Source organism: Accipiter gentilis, chromosome 5 (assembly GCF_929443795.1).
Source record: "Accipiter gentilis chromosome 5, bAccGen1.1, whole genome shotgun sequence".
Taxonomy (NCBI): domain Eukaryota; kingdom Metazoa; phylum Chordata; class Aves; order Accipitriformes; family Accipitridae; genus Astur; species Astur gentilis.
Window position 1 is genome coordinate 15049214 of NC_064884.1, and position 19942 is coordinate 15069155.

Here is a 19942-nt window from a genome sequence, read left to right on the forward strand (position 1 = left end):
AGCAACTTCATCTCAGAAGTGCCCGGAGCTGGATTGCTGTGATAGCACAGTGCTACTGATCCACGAGATGGGACCTGCACGTTTGTGCAGAAGACAAACAAGAAGGACTAGTAAAACATGTGGATCATGCTGACAGCCTGTCCCATGCTCCCAATACCTTTCCAGTTAGAGCGGAGAACAAACACAACACCCACCTGCAACACAACACACCCTGCCGCGCACACCTTCTTGGGGGGACCCTTTACATCAATCCACATTAAAAACAAAAATAAAATTAAAAAAAAGGAAGATACTATTTAAAGAGCAGGTTCTGACATTGAGGTTTTAGCGGTGATCAGCAGTACCTCCACCCTGGACAAGAAGGGAAAGGTCTTGCTTCCAACATCAGTGGCTGCTTCAGAGAAAGCAGTAAGAGAGCTGGCAGCCGGGAAGCTTATGTGGGAGCTTCCCTCCTGACCCACTGCTGGAGTTTAGTTGAGCCTTGACGCTGCAGTATTTACCTTTGCCAGTCTTGCTCCCAAGTCTACCAGGCTCTTCCCAATCCTGCAGAGGCTACGACTGTAGCACAGAGCCCTGCTGTGCTCCACATGCAAAGGGCACTGCTGCAGTCGGGGATAAATACGCCCCTGACAGTGGCACTGCTTTGCCTGCCACTTTGGTGGCCTAAGAAATGGCGGGACCCTCCCTAAAATCTCTGTCCTCAAGCAAAAAAGCTCTTTCTCTAGCACCCAGCTCATTTCTCTCATCTCTGACGTGACTTAAATCCTCCTGGACTGATGCAGTCCCTTCAGCCAGGCAGCACAACGCTCCCGGCGTGGCATGTTTTACAGCAGAATAAGAGCTGGTTGCATGGGGCAGGGTTCCCAGTTTTGTGCCTGCTTGGGTCCTTTCCCAGACTTACTGAAACTGCCTGCTTTACAGCAGTAGCTAGAGTGGTAAATTTAAGTCGTAGCATGCCAAGCAGATATGGGGATTATTTCTACTCTGTGGCTTCCCAATGCCACACACACACTACTTAAAGAAATCCCTTAAAAATGGCTGCTTCAAAATAACCTATATGCATCACTGTCCCTAAAGATGACACATGATGAAATGCCCTTACAAAATGAATCCTTACATTTCAGCCTAGCAGAGCATCCAAGTGCACAACAAAGCCAAGACAAATGCAGCACTGCTCTCTCCTGAAAACGTACGTGGTTTGAAAATCTCTGTTGTTGCTCTATCCCAGAAAATGACTCATCCTCCCCACGGGGTTTTGACTTGCCTCTGCATGTTTTGCAACACTTCCTGGCTTTATAACAGCATGGTTGCACACGGTGACTCCTAGCAGTTTTCTCGGCTCGCTTGTAAGCGAGGCAGCGGCTAATCCTTCTAACGATGATATTCTTCTTGCAGTATTTCTTCTTGCTGGCCACAGACTTATTACTCGCGATGACCCTTTCCTGCCTCTTTTATGCCTTTGTATGCTTTTCCATCGCATTTTTGACCTGCTTCATTATAATTTTCTCCTTCGGCATTATGGAGAGGAACATTGATGTGAAAGGGAGAGCAATTGTAATTCTTGTGTCCAACAGCTCCATTGGGAGGATGTTTGCAAGGAATCTGGATAAAGCAGGTTTCAGGGTGTCTGCTGCACACTGGCCTCCTCGAGAGGAGGGGACAGCTACGGAAGAAGAGTGCTCTTCAAGCATGGAGGTAGCCCAGCTCCATATGACTGAAGATGAGTATCAGAAGACAATGAAAACCTTCATAGAAAGCCACTTATCCCTGAAAGGTAATTTTTAAGGCAAACTTGTGGATTGTGCCTACAGTAGAAATCAAAATGCACAAGATTATGAGATCATTGTAGTTCATCAGCAAACAAGGGAGGCAAAAATGCTTTAGGAAATGGGTTATAACACTCTAACTGCATTGCATTTTGCTGTGCAAAACAAAAATTTTGCTTTTTCCAGGGGAAAGTGCCTGCTCTGGTGGCTGTGAAAGGCCCCAGTAGACTCCAGTCCCTGGAGGAAGGCAAGGTAGGCCAAGGAATGAGGAGGAGAAGGTCTCACCAAGGCACAGAGGGCTGGACTTACCCTGGGAGAAATCACAGGGATGAACAAGGGGGAGCAGAGACTCAGACACTGACCTGAGGTGAAGGGATGTATCTGATTTTTAACCTCTTCTGGATTAAAAAACCTGAGGTCCATCTTGGCTTTTTGCCTGCTGTGGCATTCATAAGAAACAGTCAGGTTAGAGCTTTGGCTGGCAGGCTGGGGCTGTCTCTCTGAACCACACTGCCATCATTTCTGTGGGGACTGAGAGCAACCTGCAGAGCTCACCTGGGACAGCACGAGTCAAGTGTCCTACTGAGGGGGCGGCTGTAAGCACTCCTGCTGAGGAATCTCCCCAGTTCTTTCTAGGTGCCAGATGAAGGGTGCCAATGGGCAGGCTGGCTTATGCCCTAGCTGAATTAGCTCTGCTATCCAGGAGTCTCTGTCCTCGCAGCCATAATTTTACACCTCTTGGGAGTGACAGAAAATTCAACCTCAGCCATCAGGGCTGTAACCTCACTGCCTGCCAGGACTATGGGGTTACAAGGGAAGAGGCCAACCCTCCCCTCCACTGTGAGCCTACCTAAGGTACATTTGAGCAGTGAAGCTCTCCCAACTGCTTCCCCACACTGCCTCCTTCCTTCTCCAGCTTCTCCATCCCTCTCCTCCTTGCTCTTCTCTCTGTGGTTTCTCTGAGGCTCCCTTTGAGGTCTCCCCAGGGCAGCCTCTGTGCGTACTCACACTGAGCCAAGATCTCTGAGCATCCACATCTCACCATGACAAATAATGAGACCCTTTGCACTGCTGTCCAGCACTGAAAGCTTTCTTTGCGGTCCCAGGCTCTGCAGAGGAAGGACAGTTTGGAAGTCAGAGCATGCACCACGAAGCCTCCCCTACTGTAGATAGCCTTCAGAGAGGTGGTAGGGAACCCTAGCCAATACCTGCTGCTAGCTGCAGCTATTCAGGACCCAGTGGCACAGGTTATCTCACATTGCTTTTCTCCTCAGAAGCATCCAGCAGACCAGACATGTAAGAGGTCAGATCCTGTACGACTCTGCATGGCCCAGGATACATCCCCCCATTCACTAGCAGCCCGCAGGCTCCAGGAAAGGGTGCCCTGCACACAAACAGAGGGTTTCAGACCAAACACTCAGCTGCCTGCATGAGCATTTAGACTAATTTACACTAGTAAAATTATTCTGGTAAAACTTGCCTGTGCGGACAAGGCCTAAACGCTCACAAAGGTAAGTATCAGCATAGTCCTGCTCTGGAAACAAACAACAGAGACTTTCTTAACAAGTAAAGCTCTGTGGGAGCTGGTGATTTCCGTGGGCCCAGGCTGTTTTAATTAAATGAGGATCTGGCCCAGTGATATCTGAGGCTTTTGCTTTTGAATACTTTGATCACTGGGCTCGTTAAGGGCTTTTGCAGGTTTGGGGGGGTTTTTGGTTTTGTGTGGTGTTTTTTTGGTTTGGGTTTGTTTGGGTTTTTTTGTCAGGGTAGTCTATTGTAGGATCCGTGAAGTTTTACATTTAGGATCTCCTGCACAGTATTCACATCACAGATGGAGATGTTAAAATGTATTTCCCAAGCACTGACCCAATTGCATGGGAGATCAAAGCACTATGTCAGGGAGGGGGGGTGGGGGTGGGGAAGAAACATCACAGTTTTCTTGGATTTCTTTGTTAACAGTTTCGAGTGAGTGCTGGTATTTATTCTCCAAGATCTGCTGTAATATTTTTGGCATGGGTTGGGTGAACATGAACACCAGCCACCAGCTGACTGATAATAAAACAATTTAAACCAAATCAAAAGACTACATTGATAGGTCCCCACATGCAACATGCAGTTTGTTCAGCAGGATCTGGACAAGGAGAAGAAAAGAGAGTTTGTGCTATAGGGACAAGATATGGCAGAACCATTAAACAACTTTCTCCATTTAAAGATTCCTCTTACACACTTCATGTGTATGCAATTTTTGGTTTCCAAAGAAAGGGACTTCTGTGCTAGTTTTTATGAATTTTTTTTTAATAACTTGTCCCCATAGGAAATTTTTACCATTATATCTTTGCAAGTGTAAGTAAAAAGATACTTGTTTGATATAAACACAGCTTTTGAAATGCATCCTAAATGCCTTTCAGAGTAACACAATGGAGACAGAACCCTCTAGTCATGGTTCCTTCTAGAATTAAAAGGTTTATGACAACTAAAATAATCTGGTTTTTATTCTAGTACAGGCTCAGAGACCCAAATTTTCAGGTAGGCTAATGCCTTGATTTTGTGGTGGCAGTCCAAATAATTAAGGTGCTATTAGGTCTAAAGAGATTGTAACACAAAGATACAGAGAAATGCAAGTCAGTTCCCTTCCAAATTCATAGTTTGTATTGTGATAGCTTAACTTGGTTCATGAAAAGTCTTGGGTTCTTCTGGCTTTGAGCTTTTGGTGCCTTTAGATCAGATGTTTAAACTTTCTTTGTGACCAGAAGGTCAAAGAGGTAGAGGGAAAAAGGGGAGAGGAGTCTTGATTGCTCACCTCCAGTAGCTGAGCTTGTACTATCAAGAGCTTGTGCTGCAAGAGCTCTTGGCATCCTGTCCAAGTGCTCTGGGATTGAGCTGCTTGAGAAATTCCTGCACCGTGTTGCTCTCTGGGCACATTGCCTGGTAATGCTGGCAATTGCTTCATGACTTTCAGGATTGACTGCAGGGAGGCTGGGGCAGGGCAAGGAGGAAAAAAGGCAGAGATGGGCAAGACCCAACAGACAGCAACCTGACCTGACTCAAGAAGAGTTCAGACAATCAGAGCACTGGTCTCATTAATTGCTGTAGCCTCTGTTGCTGCAGTACCTTGGGGTTCACCAAATCACACAGGCACAACAGACATGGGGCTAAGTGAAATCAGTATTTACTGTGCCATGCCCAAAGACTGGCTGTCTCTGGCTTTGCCAAGAAGAGCAAGCCCCACAAAGCTGTTAAGTGACCCTGTCCTGCTAGCCTGCACAGAGTTCAGCTCCCTGAATTAAACTGCCAGGACAAGACAGAATGGAGAAACCACTGTTTCGCATCTAGTCTCAGCCTTTCTCATGGCTTAGAGATTATTTGAACTGTGTTTTTTTTTCTTTAGCTGCACCCAAAACACTTCCAGTGTCTTAAGAGATCCTGTCTTCTCCTTTTAGAGTCTTTAATGTCCCTCAGGTCTTTTTGCACTCTATGCTGAGCTCTGCCAAACTTTATAACATCTGTGAGTCTGTAGATCACCTATTGATAGTGCATAGAGCAGCCACGATGGCAGGGCACTCAGGAGACCTGCCACCCTTCCTTCCTACCCTTACTCCAGGGACCAAAGTTGGTTTCCCACTACCCTGTCACACTTTTCTCCACTTTTTCTCTCCCACTCCTCACAGTATTTCATACTGTGCTACCAACCATCATGCATCCCACTTGTTTCCACCTACTTTTTCCTTCCTTGTTTTATTTCCATTCCTCTGTGATGCCTCAGGTTTCTGCAGGGGAGACAATGCTCGATTGAGCAGTGCCTCCAGCTGCACAGCACAGCCTCCCTCTGATCATTCAGATCTCTGCTATGCTGAAGTTGCTTGCAAGAGTCCTGCTCATTTTCATAGGGTCAGGATTTCATTCCTTGTACCTGAATCTCAGCTAAGACATGACCACTGCTGGATTCTTTGGTACTTTATCACCTTCCCTCCATCCCTATCTGTTAAATAGGAAGGACAATACCTTTTTCACAAGCAGAGAAATAACCGATACAAATTAATAGCGTTAATTCCTAAGTTATCTTAGGTCCCATATCCGAAAGACTGTCTCACCCCGCACTTCACCACGGTGTTTCAGACCAGTGGGAAGTGCTTGTTTCCAAACCTTGTTCCTAGGACTCCAAAGGGCCTGGAGAAAGCTCCCCGTGCAGACAGCTAGACCAGTGGAAGTTAAAGGACTGTCATCCTTGGCCATCTGTTCTCATCCCCAGGATGCTGCTGGCAGAGTGGCTCTCATAACCTCTTCCTAAGTTAGTCCAGGCAAGATCACCTGGATCATTTGATCAATTTAAATAGGTAGGTTTAGTTAATCCAGCTGATTACTTTCTTCTATACTTCATGGGACACTCACACAATCTCTTCCTTGAGCAGAGCTGCGAGGGCAGTAACACCAGCAGTGGCAAGTATAGCTAATCCTGGGCAAGGAAGGGTGTCCACAGCTGCGGTTGCTTGCTCAAGGCTGTGTACTGAGGTGCTGGCAGGACTAGAGTGCTGAAATATTAAGGCTTCTAGCGGCCCCATGGCTTCTTGGAGAGCTTCCACCTCTTCTAAATGTCAAGCTGTTTTTACAGTTCTGTTCTGCAGTAGGTAGCAGTGGTAGACGCTCTCCTGGTACATTTACTTAGCTTGCACCTCTCCTTCAGCATCCACCTACTTTGATTAGTCATACAGTTTAGTCCATAGCAGCACAGTTGTGACAGAGATCCGGAAAGTGAGACCTTATGGTGGGCCTGAACCAGACACAGAGATATTTGAAGCGCTCCCTTGTGGGGTGGACGCACCATAGAAATTCTTTTCCTTCCTCAGGATGTCAATGTGGTCAATCAAATTATTTTATTAGAAGGTAACCCTTCCTTACTTTTCCATGCTACACTTATCTTAAGATAAAAGGCTAGGCCACACAGTCATTCCTAAACTCACAACAGAGGGAAAGTTCAGCCTCCTTTTGCAATAGTACAGGTTCGTGCATGGCATGAGCAAGGAAGAATCACAACAATCTGCCATTCCCACTCACTTCAGAGATGGATTAAACAGATGAGATAATCATTAACTGCAATAAACTACAAGGGAGTAGGAATTATGAATGAATAAAGCAAACGCAATCATATACTCATGCAATTTTAAAGAGTACTGCATTATTTAACTTCACTCAGCTACAACAGCTGCAGGCCACCTTGGATAAATCAGGCCATTTTCCAGGCTGTAAATGACCATGCTTGGAGTTACGAGTCAAATGATTAATTTTTTGTAGCTATGCTTTTGTGCCTTTAATATGGGTTATCCAGAAGTCTTCGAAAAACTGGCTTGCAACTATATTGCCTTCCTATCTCTTGGGGATTTATCAAAACTAGACAAGTACTTTCATTCAGCACCCATCAGGGCTATGAAACAACCCAGACAGAGAAAACTGATCACATTCTTAAACTATAGGTTGGGAGGAGTTATTTGTTTTAGGATGAAGGGAAGCTTCCCATTCAAAGTTTCTTTTATAAAATAAGAATCTAAGCGTCATCTATACTCGATGTGCTTTTTAATTTTTCCAAAAGAAGCCATGCATCAACACCTCTGGATTTTTTTTTGGGAGGCCAGTTTTCACTTCCCTGAAGCACTTTTGTAATTTCTTATTTCAACAGACAACTTCTCTGCCAAGAGCCAAGCACCCTGGACATACACATAAAAACACATGATCAGTGAGTTACACAATCCAGAAAAGCTGCAGCAACACTTCTCCTCTGTCCCCATCCCCTTGCTCATGGCCAGCAGGCAGAGCCCACCTGGGTTCAACACCTCCATCCCCCACATCACATTGCTACTGCTGACACTCTTGCCTGCTGCTGCTGGACCGAGCGGGAAAGCTGTGTGCTGGAAGGGGCTGGCACTTCAGACCCTGTCCAGAGTCCTCAGGAATCTGCACGATCATGGTTTTTAATCCTGGCAGGGATCAGTCTGGTCAGCTAGCCTGACCTGTATTTTATAGGCCAGAGAAATTCATCAAGATTTCAAAAGAACAAACCAGACAGCCGTCCATGTGGAAATACGTGGGCAGGGAAAGGGGGAGCTGAGCTGTGAACAGCAAGTTGGTTTGTTGTGAAATGCAGCAGGTAGCCGTGAGACCCACTGTGCACATCAGCACTTCTTTTATCTGTTTGTCGGTGGCTGGAGGATTTTTGTTTGCAAACCAAGATCTTTAAGCAATAATTAAAAATGCATCTTGGTCTGCCATATATTAAAAAATGGTTTATTTTATTTGCATGTATGCAGAACATGTTGCCATGCTCGCCACTAATGCCAGCCATGCATATAATATTATGGAAGGAGAAGGAGGTGAAAGAGCCATATGCTGCCACGACCTTTTTTAGCTTTCTTCCAAATCTTACGGTTGCAGGCAACATGAACAGAAATGGATCATTTCTCAAAAAGAAACCAAACAAGGCCCAGGTAGTTGGATACTTACATTATACTGGCTCCTAAATTCTGCCAGAAGCCTTCTTTAGCATTCTAAAGCAACACCCTCCTCACACTGCCCCCTCTTAGCTCATATGCATTTTACTCCCAGGGTATAAGTTTATCTTACAACAAACCCTAGACAAGAGTTTCATTTCCAAGCTTCATCAATCATTAAACCACACAAGACTGAAGAGTATTTTGAGAGATCACCAGAAAGATATCTGTATTTATGACATGTCATTCTTTAAACAATCAATCAACACATTTTCATGCAATTGCAGTGGTAGGATTAGAGATGCAAGGTAAACTAAAAACAAAAGTATCTGGGAAACTATTTATTTATCACTCATGCATGATGATAAACTAACCTCTGATTCTGTAAGTCATTGGAAATATTCACAGATGTAACCCAACCTTTACACTAATTTAAAAGTGTCCCAAACAAGAGCTTAACTTTGTACCAATTTAGCAACATTGTTTTCCATTAATCAGAGTTGGACAGCTTCCAATCAGACAAATATTTTTGAAAAATACCAGGAGTAGAGTTCGAAGAGTTCTACAGATCTATTTCTCCCTTTGAAATAATGCAGCTTGTCAGACAGGGTATTTGAAGCATGTGTGCACCTCTTATTTTTTTTTTTCCTCCACCCCTCACCTCAAGCCTTCAGGAAAATTTTCCAGAGGACAGTTTTGACAGGGAAAGGGAACCAAGTGAAAGAAAAGGTTTCTCCAACTCTGGCTTCCCATGTTACAGTGTTTGGAGACAGAAACCTTCTGAACACTTCTAAGACATATGCTTAGAGACTTAATTTAAATTATGTAGTAAGACTGAACATGCATAAAAATTGAATAGTTCTATGTATGATTATTAAATACTTTATTGATACATAGAAATAAATTATCTATCTTATTACAGAACTTCCGAGTAGATTATTTATTTATTTTAAATCTACTGTCTTGAAATTTCCCATCCAAACGACAAACTGTTTTCCCAACACTTATTATGCAGCAAACTCCCAGGTAACACAGAACAATTGCTGTGGCATTTTCAGTAGGAAAAGGTAAGCAGAAACAAACTCTTCTACAGAGTTCTCCTTGCTGCAGGACAGAGGACTTGGCCAGGCTTACGGTCAGCTCAGCCCCAGGAGCTTCACTTTGGCACTAAATTGTTCCACTGGTTCTCTGGGGAGGCTCTGGGAGGAAAGGTCCAGCAGGTACAGCCTGTGGTACCAAAGCTCTTAAAAAATCCCAGCACAGAGATGAATTTCACCCCACAGTAGGTTGATTTAGTAACATTGTCTTCAAAAAAATTGCAGCAGTTCAGACGAGGCAACAGTCTGTCACCAGAGGTTTAAAAATCAACCTGTTTTTTCAGGTCTACTGAATTATAAATGCACGTAGTGAAAACTTCTTAGACCTGATGCTTTCCTACAGTTAGTCAAATGATTTGTTATGAAGATATTGTCCAAAAACCAGAGTCTTCCTTCTGTTCTTGGGTGGTTTTCCCTAGTTTCTGGGACTACATTTATTAAGTATTCGCTGCTGTGGTTTGGTCAAACAGTTTGAAACTTATGAGCTATCCAATATGAAATTATCCTGCTAAATAGCTGTGCCAGTTAGCATTCATTTCTAACCCCAGACTACAGGGAGTTAATTTTTTAAAACAGCAGACTGATGAATAACAAACAGTTATTTTCAATAATGAGTAGTAATTGTATTTCCTCCCATAAAATGTTTGTCATCAGAGAACCGTTCCCTGTGGTTAAAACAGACATTTATGCCTGTATATCTAACTGGTGCTACACCTAACTGCTTTCCCCATTTTCACATAGGATTTTCCCCATAGGTCTCAGCATTCTTGTTTAAGTTCCATTCTGCCTTGTCCTAAATGTGGAAACACAACATACACACCGCACAAGTTCACATAAGCCTTAGACCTGTGCCAAGAAAGTTTTGATTTTTCTAGCCCCTGCAAATCTGTTTTGTATTTGAACTGCCCTTTTACTGTAAAAGTCCACGTGCCTGTCCTCCACTAAAGCCTTGATTTCTTCACTCCCATTTTAAGTGGTCATCATTAAATTAATTGATATGTCATCAATATAAAGCTAAAACTCCTTTCAGGTTACTTGCCTTCCACTTCTTCCCCCTGGCCATCTTTACAGTTTCATATTTACGTATATTAAAAATGCATTTTCTATCTTTTCTTGCTACCTGAGACTCGCACAGAATCTGGAAAGCTTTTAGTCCTCATCAGAGGTTTGAATTTCCATCCTGCTTTCAGTTTATGGAGACCACATTTTCCAATGAGTAAACACACTCATGGAAAATTCCTGAGCAGTTCCAATAACCATACCTACAGTGTTGACTAATTCACCAGGTAGCAGACTGTAAAGGGAGGGACTGTGCCCTTCTTATCCATCCATTCAAGAACAGCAGACTTCAGTGTTATTTATATAAGGTCCAGAAAATAAAAATATAGGCAGAAATAGGAGACTAAATTACAGCCTTTAAAAAAAAAAAGTGTACAATACAACAGAAGCAAAGTCCCCAAGTGTTTGGATGCTGGAAAGAGAGGTGGCAAGAGGAATGCTACCGTCATCCATTTGCTCTCTGCATCTCTCTTTAGACCTCTCTAGCAGATTTTTTTATTCATGCCACCAGCTCCAGGGCACAGGTTATGTCTGCTTGTGTCAATCATGTGGATTCACGCTGTCTGATGCAAAACGAGGCAATGCATCGACTCTGCAACTAAAACATGGGAGAAGGTAAAAGAAGACTTCAAGTCTTATCACCATTTTCTGAAAAGCAGAGAGGCAAAGCACTGAAGCAGAGAGGACTAGCGACAAGGCAAGTCTTTCTGCTCACTCCCAGAGGGACGTGCCACAGACCACGTTTAGCCCAAGCATAATTACAATACATCTGGCACTGCACTTTATTAATCAGATATGACAAATGAGACATATGATAAATATCTGATATAGGAGAATGACATAAGGAGTTAAACCATGGGACAGACAGTTGGGTCCAGGATAGATGTGAATCAGAGGTTCAGTCCAAGCCACTTTTCTCTGGGCCCGCATTACAGGTATGAATACACATTTAACAGGAGCTGAGCTCCACCCATGGTGCCTTTTGCTACAGCTTTCAGATATCTTTACAGCTTTCAGCAAACACAGCACAGAGAAGGACAGTTCTTGGCCAGAAAAAATCACCCAGAGCTTTCCTTGGGCTCCCACTGCAACACTAAGGAGATACTTTCCCTAATACTGTATTCCAGCCCTCTTTCCCTAAAGCGAGGCAGGTCTCTTCTTTGGGCGGGAAGTCACCATCTCCTCAACCAGCAGCCACCCTGCCCCTCTCCCTCACATGCACTGTCTGGAGACAACTTGGAGCAGCCACCAGATTTAAAGGAAATACGGTCCCTTCAGTAGACATTGCATTGTTATGGGTCAGAGCCCTTTGGCACCCTGTTTTGAAGCTAGGTAAGCAAACAAACAGATAATATCCCCTCTCGAAGATTATTCACTACACCACAGACAAACAGGCCCCAGTTCTGATTCATTTGCCCTACAGAGCAGAAAACTTTTAAACCTGAATTTGTCCCTGTATGATATTCAGATGCAATGGCTTACCATTACGAAGTGAATAAGTGCCTTAAAGAGAACAAGTCCCAGCAAGTGATGGTTTCTAATAAATGCCATTTGATTTTTCCTCAAGAGTATTTCTTGGAAAAATACTTTGCTTGCTTTGCTTCTAAGAAAACTAATTTTGTAATGTTTGCCTGATGAGAAAATTGATTGGACCTTCAACAAATAATCTGATATCACAGCATGTTGTTAGGCTTTTTCAAGTGCATTAGGTTGTTCATACAGCAGGGCTTTCTCCTATTTATTCTGTACGGCCTCTTCATATAACTGATGGAAACGTTTCTAAAGCTCTCATAAAAATAACTTCAAGCAACCGATTATAAAAAAAAAGATTTGAAATTCCAATAGAATATGTAATAACAAATTTCAATGGGCACACGGAGGAATCACAGTCTTTCAACGAGCTCTACTTCTAATGCTGTAAGTCTTGCAAACTACGGCCTCCCTCCTCCCCAGTGTGGATGGCTGCTATAGACCTCATTGCATTCAGGTTTTTAATTAGAATTATTTTCAAGTGGCAATATTTCACCTGTACCTGTTATGTCTTTGAAGAAACATCATGATGTAATCCAAGAATGAGCTGTACAAATTAACTTAGCTCATACCCTGTTAATCTGGCAGGCATGTATGGGCTGATGAAGAAGCCATCAATCCTGATATGGGAAGAGGAGGAACCAGACACATGCAGGTTTCTTGACAGAAAAACCTCTTATAAATGGAAGAAGGTTTTCAAGGCTCCAGGTAGGAACCACTTGTAGCAGTCAAGTACAATTGAACATATAGCGTTTCTCTGACAATGTCTAGATGAGGGGGAAAATGTCTTGAAAATGTCTTAGCCGGTAAGTTTTTTTTCCTTAACACGGTTTTCAAAACTTCAAAACCAAAGTCATCATTTGTGGCCACTCCTCACTAGGGTTTGCCATTGACAGCTTAAAACGTGTTCAAAGGTGTTAGCTAATATTCTGGAAAACTCTTGCTCTCCCAGGCTGGGCTTGTAATTAAGACTACCTGGGTAGTATAGAGCCAACATGCAGAATCAGCTCTGCAAAGTCCCCACTGTTGCAGCAACCACGTGAGCTTCTTCCTCCTGGCTTGGAAAAAAAATAAAACCTCACAACTCCCATGAACAAAATAGAGCTCAGTAGCTGGCAGCACTGAGCCTTTATCAGGTGGCAGAAATTCTCTTCCTGCTTAGCTCTTCACACAGAAGTTACTGCTGCTTTAGCATTCACTGAAAGAGGTTTGTTGTCAGGGCTAGCTGTTTATAGGAAGAATTCCTGATTAGAAATAACCTGATAATTAAAGCGTGACTTCAATCTATTTATTACATGTGATGTTCATTTATACCTACTTATTTACATTATAAATTTGTTTGCCTTATGAACAATATTATTTAGTTGCATGCTAAGTCTCCTCTGCAAGACTTGTCAGCATTTGAAGGTGTTTCTCAGGCATGTAAGAGCCTTGACAGGGGAAGCAGACTCTGGCCTCGGGGATGTCATGACTCTGGCTGCAGAGTCCCAGTGCACTTTCATTTCTTAGTAGAGAGAAGAATGACCAAAAAAAGCTGTAAGAGCAGGCAGCTAAGCTCTCCTTCATGAAATAGCAGAAAAAGTAGGTATCTTCTTCTCCTTTCCCAGGTGGGAAGTATGGAGTATATCACAAATGTAGATGGGTAAATACCCAAAGATCTGCTACCTAACTCTCTGCATCACCAGCTCTACCATTACTCTCTACAAGCCCCAACTCCAGATCCCAGACAGCCAGCACTGGGGGGATCCAGCATTCATGGCCACCCTGCTAACCACCGACTCCTGGCTACCATTACTTAGTTCGCATTTGAGGGGTACAGTGCTCACTTGCACAGTGTGGAGGGAGCTCAGCTTGTGAGCAGGCCCCTTCCCCACCTGAGCCCTCCTCCTGCTGTCCCCACAGCCCTTGTGCAAAGGACGCTGGGGTAGGAGTGGGATGGGGGAAGTAGTGCCTCTGGGTTGTTTGCTCTGAGAATCCAAAGCCCATAAAGGCTGTGCTGAAAATGCCTTTTTTTTTTTTTTTTTTTTTTTTTTTTTTTTACAGATTAATGTTCTCTTTTGCTATTGAATTAGTGGTTGAAACAGAGGCACTTTTCTGTTTGCAGCCCTCTGTGTCGCAGTCCTCTTTTGCCCACTGAACTGTGCCCTGACTTTCCTGAAGAAAAGAAGTCTGCAGCTCCTTGTGCCACTGCTGAAGTCCAAAAACTGAGGTGAAACAGCATGCTCACAGCTTAGTTACATGCGCCTGACAGAGCTAACCAGCATCTCCTGCAGCAGCAGCTCTTACCTCTGCTGGGAGAAGGAAGGGTGACCCAGCTGGTAGGAAGAGGGCTCGGGAGGGCCAGGAAAGCAGCCCACGAGCAGCCTCCTGCCCCCTCCAGCACTCTGACACCTGAAGGATGCTGCCTTTCTGCACCAATCTGGCCCCAAGGAGTCCAGCCCGGGGCACAACCAGGTGCAACCAGCCACCTGAGGGACAAAGGAATACAAGCAAAATTTGGCCTAACTGGTAAATGCTGTCCTATACTATTCTAATCAGCTGTAAATGCACAGCTGTCAAGAGTGGTGCATGTTCACATATATACAGATCTCATGTCAGATCAAGTGATGTGAACCAAATGTGCATTAAATAACTAACATAAATACTGACATAAAACCTTTTGCAAGGTCTGTCATTGGCTTTGGTGGTGGGTGTTTACCCAGAGCTCAGTTCTGCTTTGCAAGTACTGCCTCCAAAATCACTGGGAGAGCAAAGGGACAGGCTTTCCCAGCAAGGAGGCACAGGTGGTGCTTTAGAGCCTGCTGCTTTGACAGTAAGTATTCCGCTGAGCTCTGCAGCCAGAGCTACAGCACATTTAGATTGGTAGCAAACGCAAGAACAGCCAGCTCAGTCTCCAACACTGGAGGCAGAGTGTTAGCTGCTCTCCGGCATCTCACTGGAATTTTAAGAGGCATGGTAGTTGCTTTTAAAGGGCAAAACCAAAAATATCCTGTAGCTTGTTCATTGCTGGATCATCTCTCCCCCATTCCTGCATTACCACTACTGCAGGCTGTGATGGCTCTTGAATTACATCTACTGGAGCACATGGCTAGGAGAACAACTGAAACGGCAAATTCCCCAACGTCTCTGCTCAAGACAAAGCACTCAGAGCCTGCTGTGATTCATTGATCCAGGCTTTAGAATGGGGGGGGGGGGGGAGTGTCACAAAAAAAAAAGGCAGAAAAAAAAATAGTAAGACAGCAAATGAGATGGATCTCCAGGTGTCCCCACTGGTTGGTCTAATCTTTTCTTGCTAAAGGGGAGAGGGTCCCCAGCTCTCCATCTAGCACTACCTTCAGGTGTCTACTTCTCAGTAGCATCTTTGCTTTGACCTTTCTGAGTTTTGGATCAGGGCCATAAAGTGTGCTGTAGATGTTACGTTGAACATACAGGTGGATATAGTCTGTTCTCCCCACTGCAACGTGTTCACCAGTGGCTGCTGTAACAGCAGTGATACAGTGCAGGTGTGACGAGGGAGTAAAATGGCAGTATGAATGAAGTCAGTTGAAATGACTGAACAGCACTGAAGAGCTAAAACTCTTCCGATGTCTGTCAGCCAGGAAAGAAACCCATGGAGCGCTCACGTTAATACTGGCATGCCACAATGAAAAAATGCTACAGGAAGGAGCATAGCTGGGATCAGAAGTGACAAACTCCGGCAGGAGAGGATTATGAGTGGTGACTTTAATTGCAGAAAAATGAAAAACTGCAGGTGAAGACAGAAAGCACCTCCTGAACCATGAGATAGGTCTCCAACTCCCTTGCAAGTCTGATCTGTAAGGAAAAGAACACCAAGACACTGAAATTTTGGGTTGCATATTACAGTGCTGTACTGTACACACAGGGATATGCACATACAGAGAAAAAACATCTGAGGTGAAAGGAAATAAAGGAAGAACTCTGCTGGGAAGAAAAATGCTAAAGCTTGGTTTTCATTATCTAAAGCCACAACTCGGAACTGTCCGACTGATGATAAGAGATGTCACCCACCCAGGGAGCTGGATCCAGAGAGGAAAAGGAAAGCTTTCAAAACAGCTTCTATAAAACATTAAACCAGCTTAATATCAAGCCAGACTGAAAACAAACAATTTAATTCCAGAACATCAAAGCATGGGGAGAGAACATGCTAAAGCAGAAAATTCCTGAATGAAAAGCTTTGGGTTTTAGTCTTTACATATTTGGCCAGTAACCAGTTACATGAATAATGCCAAAGCCATATATTCTGAAGAATGTCCCAGGAAAGGTTTCCTTTAGCCAGAACCCTGTTTTGAGCCAGAGTTGTCAACTCCCTCAGTGCGTAATCCCATTCTATCCACATAACCTTGTGCAATTTCGGCTGATAACCATTATTTTCTCCTCCAAACTACGGCAGGGGACACATGTGGGCTGCTACATGGCTATTGCTTTTCCCCCAAAGTGACCTTCACTCAAAGGATGATGCCTGCTTTTATACACAGTAGTATTTATGGTCTGAAATTGGAGACATTATATGAGCAAAGCTCCTGAAGACTTCAGTGGAAGTTTTGCTTGCCTGAGGACTTGGGGATGGCCTACATTTGTTTATAAAGCTTTCCAGTCCATTGGGATACAGAGAACTACTGCGTACAAGCATAAAATTATGACTGTGAGGCAATACCACCATGAGATAAATTATAATGTAACTGCACTTAAAAGCGTGTTTAACACAAATCAGCTATATCAAACTAACACTGAAGTTATAGACTGCTGAAGCTGACTAAGGGATCTGAATGCCCAGCTGCTTTTAATTTGAGTGGGAATGAGGGATTTGAATTCCTTAAATAGTCTTTAATGTTTCATCACTAATGTATAACATGAAAAAAAATTAGAGTAACTTGCTCTTAAAGCTTACAAACCTAGCCAAAAGATTGTGCCGGCATCTTTTGGGACACACACACATCTCTCCCCTCCATACTGCCATTAAAACTAGAGATTTTCAGAAATCTCTGAAAATATTCCAAGTTTTTATTAGAATTTTCAGAAAAAAACCAATTCCAACAAATTTTTTTCAATAGATCACTTTGAGCCATTAAAAAAAAGTAATTGGGCTATAAGTCCGTCTAAAGAACACAAACTTTAGCACCAAACCCTTTGCCCTACAACTCAGAACAGAAATAAGTGATCACCCAAGACCTGTTCTTTCTCCCCAAACCCAACTGCAATACTTCCTTTTTTTTTAACCTTTTTAAGAAAGCACAGAATTGGACTTCAAAAATAATAGTTTTGCTTGGGCAACACTGTGGAATTATTTCCCATCAGAACCAAAACGTTAGTGGTGATGGAGAAACAGAGGGAAGCTGGTTACATGAATACATCCTTTCACCATTTGAAAATATGTTAATAATGAATCTACAAGCTGATATGATTCCTTCCTGAATGTCTGTGTGCCTGTCAAAAGATACTAAGACAGAATCCCCCTGGGTTAAACACTCCTTGGCATTGTCATTCTCTCACTAGAAGTCCATCTCAATTTTTTGGGGTACTTTTCTTCAGACTTTCCTCTCCTAAGCAGAGGTTAGCCACACAGACAGCTCCACTGAAGCCAGAGCCCAGTGTGCAGGTACTACTCACCTCCACAGTGGACACCTGGGAGGTGTTTCAGACAGCTAGGGCCCCTGAGGTGAGAAATTTCCCTATATGTGTTTACTGTATTCTAGGAAAAACATTCAGGGGAGGAGAAAGAGTGAGGAGAGGACAGGAAAGCAATATAATAATGATTAGTGTAATGGGATTTGCTATTCTTGTTAATAGTTTAATCAATATAAACATTTACTGAACCCTCTTATGTGCTTGCCACGATCAAGTCGCTTTATATTTAGCCTAACACTCATAAGCCCTGGTTAGCATCATCTGCATCTCTACTACCCATTTACTTCTGCAACAAAAAAAGCCAGGACTGGGATTTCCCATGCCTAAACACCCAGCCATGCACAAGTGACCTCCTCAGCCACGTGCCATGGTGTGTGTCCTGGGTGTGCTAGATACACCAGACACATGATATGGAGATGACGGCTCTCAGGATATGTGAGACTTGGTCTATATGAGCAAGTTAATTGCATAGGTGCCATGCTCCAAGGCACCACTTGCATCACACTCACAGATGGAGCCATGTGTCCTTCTCACCTGTGCTGGAGACAGCCCAACACTTCTAAAGCTTTGTAGATCACACACAGTTGGATCCTACGCTTCTCACACAGTCTTTCTTCGAAGGAATGACTTATTAGCAGCCCCTGTTTTGAGAGTTCATCAATTAGATGCTGAAGATATGTAAAAGATATAAAAATTTACATATATGGAGGGACAAGGCACAACTGGTGGCAGGGTGGGACAGCACCAGTCCCAGAGAGGTCACTGTGGTGAGGGTGGTAGTGCCACAGTGGCTTTGCTGGGTTTTGTCCTAGAGCAGTTGTATTTGCTATTTCATACTATGGCATTTATGATATATTATTGGTATCATACCACAGGCCACAGCATATGTTCTAAGGAGCCACAAGCCTTTCTTACAATCCTTATTCTTTAGCTTGATTTTAGGCAGAGAAAGAAAGATTGCCTTAAGTTTTGCTTTCATCTCTCTAAGCAGATAGCGCTAAAAGCATGTAAAAACATCCTGTTGGTGTATCAGTATAAAGCTAATTTTAAAGCCTTATAACTGGCTTTGAAATAAGCTGAGAAACTCCAAACTGAAAACTGCAAGGGGAGGGGTGGGGAATCTACTAAAGGCAGATTTATCTGCAGAATAGCCCTCCCCATTGCAGAGCTCAAGGGGGGGGGGGGGGGGGGGGAAGGGGGGGGGAGGAGGGAGGGCACTTTCCCCCATCCAAAAGCCTTTCCCCATGACCTCATGACAAGGGAAGTTGTGCCATTTAGAGATGCTAGTATGTGACAAGACACGTGTCACTGTAACAGCAAATGCCACAGGCAGCATCTGTCCAAGGAGCCTAGATACCATGTTCCAGAATACAAGAACTCTGAAAACGCATAGTTGCAAGATTAGTTTGCTGTAATGCGTCTAATTTATTTTAGCATTTCCTAGGGACAAAAAAAAATTAGCAAAAAACCAACTATGGGTAATGCTGTTGTATCAGCTCTGAGAAGCATGAAAAAAATACAACCCCAAGAAACACATCTTTTGGGTGGGTGGATTTTTTTTTTTTAATTTTTTTTTTTTTTTTTAGAAGCAGCAACCAACAACTTTCCATTGTGCCGCTTGGATGCACTTTGCACTGCACAGTATCACAGGTCAACTCATGCCCAAGGCAAAGCCCAAAATACTGTTTCCCATTGGAGCTTCAAAATTGTCACCTTACAAACATATTCAAACAGACACAAATACTGATAACTCAGCAAGACAGAAAAAGCTATATGCTTCTAACTAGGATTTAATAAGAACAATCCTATCCTGCCTAGGGCCACACCAGAGCAACAAACCTCAAACACTGATCAAAACCTTAAATATCCACTGCTATGGCCAAATACTTGTGTTAGGAGTAGAGGTCTCCAACTCCTTTGTCTCTTTTCCAATCGATGCAAGAACCTGCCCCCTGTATAGACAGCACAGTTAAACTAATAGGAGCATTACAGAGCGTGACATAGGGAAGAGAGAAAGCCAAAGGGTTTGGTGTCCTTATCCAGTGTTCTGGGAGCCATTTACATGCCAGACAAGCTTTAGGTAACTCTGCTGACCCATCATCTCACAATATTTGAACTTGAACATCTCCATCAAGGCTTAAACTTACATGCAAACCTGAACCTTTTCAGGAGTCTGGATTTGGGAAACTGAGGTCAAGCCCATCAGATGTGGGTTATTCCACCAATTAGTCAGTTCTAATGAGGAGAATGCAGTGGAACTGCTTTCTTGGGAATTTGTCCCTAAATCTAGTACATATATAAATAAAGCAATGAAGCAAGAAGTAGTAGCTGACTTAAAGTGTTCTGGTAGATTTTAATATCTCTT

At 43.5% G+C, this 19942-nt stretch overlaps 1 protein-coding gene across 1 annotated transcript; it reads left to right on the forward strand.

Annotated features, from left to right (window-relative positions):
• The first annotated feature begins 1381 nt into the window (after positions 1-1381).
• LOC126038870 (estradiol 17-beta-dehydrogenase 2-like) lies at positions 1382-14480 on the forward strand. Its single transcript, XM_049801236.1, has 3 exons — positions 1382-1774; positions 12520-12639; positions 14036-14480. Exons 1-3 carry the CDS (start codon positions 1432-1434, stop codon positions 14137-14139), a joined length of 567 nt encoding a protein of 188 aa, XP_049657193.1. The 5' UTR covers positions 1382-1431; the 3' UTR covers positions 14140-14480.
• The last annotated feature ends 5462 nt before the right edge of the window (positions 14481-19942 follow it).

Coding starts and splice junctions, on each gene's coding strand:
- LOC126038870 (XM_049801236.1), top strand. CDS start 1,432: ATGACCCTTTCCTGCCTCTTTTATGCCTTTGTATGCTTTTCCATCGCA. Junction 1,775..12,519: donor AAGCCACTTATCCCTGAAAG/GTAATTTTTAAG, acceptor TTAATCTGGCAG/GCATGTATGGGCTGATGAAG. Junction 12,640..14,035: donor GAAGGTTTTCAAGGCTCCAG/GTAGGAACCACT, acceptor TTCTGTTTGCAG/CCCTCTGTGTCGCAGTCCTC.